Below are 4,442 nucleotides of genomic sequence, written 5' to 3'. Positions count from 1 at the left end.
ATATATTGATATTGTAAGAGCAATCCGATATACCAAAATTTTGATACAATTTTTTATATCGAATTGTTTTGATATAATATCGATATATTTTTAATATAAAAAATTAATACAATATACAGTATAAATGGTGTTTTCGGAACCATCTATAATTATTCAAAACTTTGGGTGCGAGAGTGAATATACCCAAGTGTTAAATTTTTTCGAACTATTACTTTTGGTCCAGAAATAAGTTATTGGGCTCAGCCCACTGGCCCAAAACCTATTCCGTTACCGTCACGACGACCGTCAGTCACTTGCTTCACTTGGGGTTAGATTCCGTCAGTAGTCGTCAAGTCCGATTACCACGATTCTTGTATGTTCTGCTTATTACTTACCACGTGAAATACCGCGAGTGTGTTTCAATCGCGTATATGAAAGCTTTCAAATCCAGTGAATACGGTGCACTGCACTCTGCCTTATCACCGTTTTCAGATCGTATAACAGCCGTTGATTGTTTTCCTTGTTGGTTCCATCGTGTGGTCTTGAATCAGTTGGTGTTCTGCACCACTTCCATACGATGATTCCCGGTGAACACATGTTCAGCCTTTATTCTTTGTTTGTTTGTTTTTCTTTAGGGAAAAAAGCAAAATACGAAAAGTACTGTCGCGAGTTACATATCAGCTCACTTGCCTGAAATCAGCTCTCAAACCCTAAATTCCTGCTCACACTCGAATGAAGCTCTGTTCGTCAAGCTTCTCTGCGGATGAAGTAGGAGAAGGGAGAGCCGCGGGATTAATTGGTGATGGATGAAGGTTAGGTTCTCGCTTGTGTAGTTTTGCGGTGATTTTGCTTGTTCTGATTTTTGCTCCTGGCTCGCACTTTCTATGTTTGAATGTGGTTGGTATCTTTCCATTTCTAAAACTTCTTACGCTTTTACGAACAATCGTTTGTGTCTTCGTGGCATTTAACTTTTCTGCTGCTGTTTGGATGTTTATACTTTTTTAAAGGATAATTTGTTGTGGTTTTGTTTTAATTTTATTGTGGTGTTTCTATGCAGCTTTAAATTTCTGAAAGGTTTAGTTTTGGAGCAAGGAAATCTTGGGGATTTTGTTTCCTTCGTTGTCGTTTTTCTGTATTAATGGAGAGTGTGGATACAGGCGCTGCGACAGAAAATATTTCCAAGGATACTGACACAAAAATGGGCGGGTCGGGTTCCAAATCGGAAGTGAATCTGATTAGGGTTTCGGGTTTGGGGGAAACTGGCGATGATGGTGGCGAATCAGTTGCCGAGGATGAAACTGGTGTGCGGTCTGCTAACGATTGTGACAATGATAAAGAGAAAGAGAAAAAAACTGCCATGAAGGATGTTGGCATTTGTTCAGGCTATGCAAACGGTTCATCAAGTGTGACTGATGCTGAGGAGGGTGAGGGTGTGAACGGTGTTGTTGAAAATGATGGAAAGGGAAAAGATGGTGAGACTTCTTTTGCAGACAATGAGGGAGCTGATTCTACAAACTTAAATGGAGGTGGGAGAGACAGTGATGTGGATGACGATGGGAATGGAGAGAGAGATGGTGCTGCGCCAGAGGATGATCAGGATCAGGAAGACAATCAGTTTTGTGTGGGGGATTTGGTTTGGGCTAAAATTAGAAGCCATCCATGGTGGCCGGGGCAGGTTTATGATCCAGAGGATGCTTCTGAATTTTCTTTGAAAAGTAAACAAAAAGGCCGTCTCCTGGTGGCCTTCTTCGGGGATGGTTCCTGGTCTTGGTGCTTGCCATCGCAGTTGGTACCCTTTGTGGAGAATTTTGCAGGGATGTCGAGAAAAAGTAATTCTAGAGGTTTTCTCAATGCTGTACAGAGTGCCATTGATGAGGTTGGTAGGCTTGTGGAGTCGGAGATGTCTTGTAAATGTGTGGCCAAGGAGAAAAAGGATGGCCTTGCTAGGCCGATGGTGGAAAATGCAGGTGTTAAAGCAGGAGTTCTTGTGCCAGAAGTAGCCTCAAATCGGCTTACCATACCTAAATATGAATCGAAGGAAATACATGGAAAAGTGAGGCAGTTTGCAAGGACTGTTGTTGTTGGCAATCCTGTAGACCTTGCGGTCCTGAAAAGTTGTTTATCGACTTTTTATTATTTAAAAGGTGGTTATCAGTTGACATCATATCAAGAACCGCTTTCTGTTGAAGGTCTGGAAGACCTTGATGATGATGTGGATGAGGTTTCAAAAGATTTCAATGTTCCAGTCGCGGTCCCAATCGTTGGTCCGAAGGATGATGACTGGCACTCTTCACCCTCAGCTGGTACTGTAAACTCGCCGAATGCATCGGGGAATAAGGTTTTTCACAAAAGGAAGCGCAAAAGTGTGGCTGAACTTATGGGCGATAACAAGAATGCAGTGGAGAAGCCGGCATCCTCCCGAAAGAGGAAGAAGAGTAACAATGAGAGAGGAGACGAAGCTAGCAATCTAGGTGCATCATCAACAAGGAATATGGGTAAGAAGAAAAAGGTTGAGGATAATGAGTCACCTAAAATAACAGATAAAAGGGTTTTAGATGTAGAAAAAAATGGTGCAAACAAAGCCCCTTCGTCCAGAAAAGCCAAGAATGTTATAGTTCCCAATATTAAGATTCCTTTGGAAGAATCCAAAGAGGAATCAGAAATTGTGTCAACGCCTAGAGAGAGGAAGAAGAGCAAATACTTGTCTCCCCCTTACACAAGTCCTACATGGAGAGTGGGAAATTTGAGCTTCAGGACAGGTCTACAAGTTGAGCATGATAAGAAGACTCAGACGGAAGGGGAAACGGCACAGCCCATTGAAGAACAATCTACACCTGACTCTGTTTCAGAATCTGCTGATGAGGCACCAGTTGAAAAGCAGCCGAATGTGCAACTGGAAAGCTCAAACATATCTAGTGATGCAAAGCGTCGAACAATCAAGGATGATCAGAATGTGTCGTCTTCTGTATCTGATGTTTGCTCCTCAGTTAGTCAGCTGTTGTTAAAGACACGGCTTGCAGCAGTCGATCCCTTTTACTTGAGCCAGGAAGGTTCACTCGACACTGTCTGGGCATTTATTTATGCACTCAGAAGCTCAATGTATTTGCATGGACCGAACTATAAGATTTATAGGAAATGTCAAAGCAGAGGGAAGAGAAAATCAGGGATTTCCCAGCTGGGAAATGGCAGCACCCAGAAAAAGGTAAATCCACCAGATCAGAACGCAGCCCATCAATCGAAGACTAAAGAACTGTCAGACATATCTAAGTCCAAGAAACCGACTGAAGAACCGTCAGATGCCTCTAAGTCCAAGAAACCTGCTGAAACTTGTGCTGCAAAAAGTAATACAAAGAAAGTACATAGTGAAACTTTGCCGTGCTTTATCATGGAATTTGCCCCTGATTTTCCTTTGCCTTCAAAGGAAGATATTGTAAAGCTGTTTGGCAAGTTTGGGAGCCTGCGTAGGAAGGATGTAGAGATTCTTACCGAGACACATGCCGTCCATATGTTCTATAAAAAGCAATCGGATGCAGAGGTAGCCTTCAAATCATCGATGAGTGAGTGTCCATTTGGTTTTGGGAATGTTACTTGCAGGTTGCTGCAGCCCTCAACTAGATCAAAGTCTGGGAGAAAACGGGCTCGTGACAACCAGGTGGATGACTTAATTTCTGATGCGTGTGTTATCAAGCAAAAAGCTGAGATGATGAAAACTCTTCTGGAAAATCATCAATCCAAATTGTCACTGGAAGACAGTTCCGATCTGAAGGAAGAAATGAAATATGTTGTGGAGAAACTCGAAGCAATCAGCGACAAGGTTAGATCAATTTGCTGAGAACAGCTTCCTAGTATTTATTACATTACATATGCGCAAAACATATATATATATATATATATATCGTATCTGGTTTTGTTTATATTGGATCATGATCATAGAATCAATCCCCTCCTGTTAGTTTCCTGTAGAATAAAAATGCAAATGCAATGCAATGCATGTCGGCTGATTGATAGGATATGCAGTAGAGTATGAGTCTGTGAGGTTATGACTTACTACACACACTGTTGCTGTTGCTGGGTTGGGTATCATCATATTTTGCCTGCCTGCAACTGCAATGTGTATCATCATACTCAGCGTTTGTATGTTTAGTTCATCTTAGATATATATTATTATGCATTTGATGATGATGATGATGATCTTGAAGGATTCTCATTTTTCAAACCAAGAATCTCCTTATTAGATTTTGTCCAAACTTAATCCATTTTGGGGTTTTAGCTTTAGATATTTTTGGTGGCCTGGCTGGTTTGTTTTTTTATACTAGTTTAAATAATATTTTTTATGTTATGATTGGAAAGAAAGAAGATTCTGAAGATAGAATTATTATTATTGGTAAGTTGTGTGGGCTGAATATTGATAGATGATTTGATATTGGTTTGAAACTGAAACTAAAGAGTGCCTTTTTGGGGTT

General features: G+C 40.9%; 1 protein-coding gene across 3 annotated transcripts; it reads left to right on the top strand.

Moving 5' to 3' along the window:
* Positions 1-609: 609 nt before the first annotated feature.
* LOC127240354 (PWWP domain-containing protein 3-like) lies at positions 610-4,162 on the top strand. 3 transcript variants are annotated; one of them, XM_051258987.1, is made up of 2 exons: positions 610-791; positions 1,137-4,162. In XM_051258987.1, exons 1-2 carry the CDS (start codon positions 782-784, stop codon positions 3,809-3,811), a joined length of 2,685 nt encoding a protein of 894 aa, XP_051114944.1. In that variant the 5' UTR covers positions 610-781; the 3' UTR covers positions 3,812-4,162. The 3 variants fall into 3 exon arrangements, with proteins under 3 accessions (XP_051114944.1, XP_051114942.1, XP_051114943.1); XM_051258985.1 differs by having other exon boundaries at positions 1,037-4,162; XM_051258986.1 differs by having other exon boundaries at positions 610-876; positions 1,037-4,162.
* The last annotated feature ends 280 nt before the right edge of the window (positions 4,163-4,442 follow it).

This window comes from Andrographis paniculata, unplaced genomic scaffold (assembly GCF_009805555.1).
Source record: "Andrographis paniculata isolate CXL003 unplaced genomic scaffold, ASM980555v1 Contig79END, whole genome shotgun sequence".
NCBI lineage: Eukaryota > Viridiplantae > Streptophyta > Magnoliopsida > Lamiales > Acanthaceae > Andrographis > Andrographis paniculata.
The sequence above is the reverse complement of the archived record's forward strand: the minus strand, read 5'-3'. Positions and strand labels throughout refer to the sequence as shown.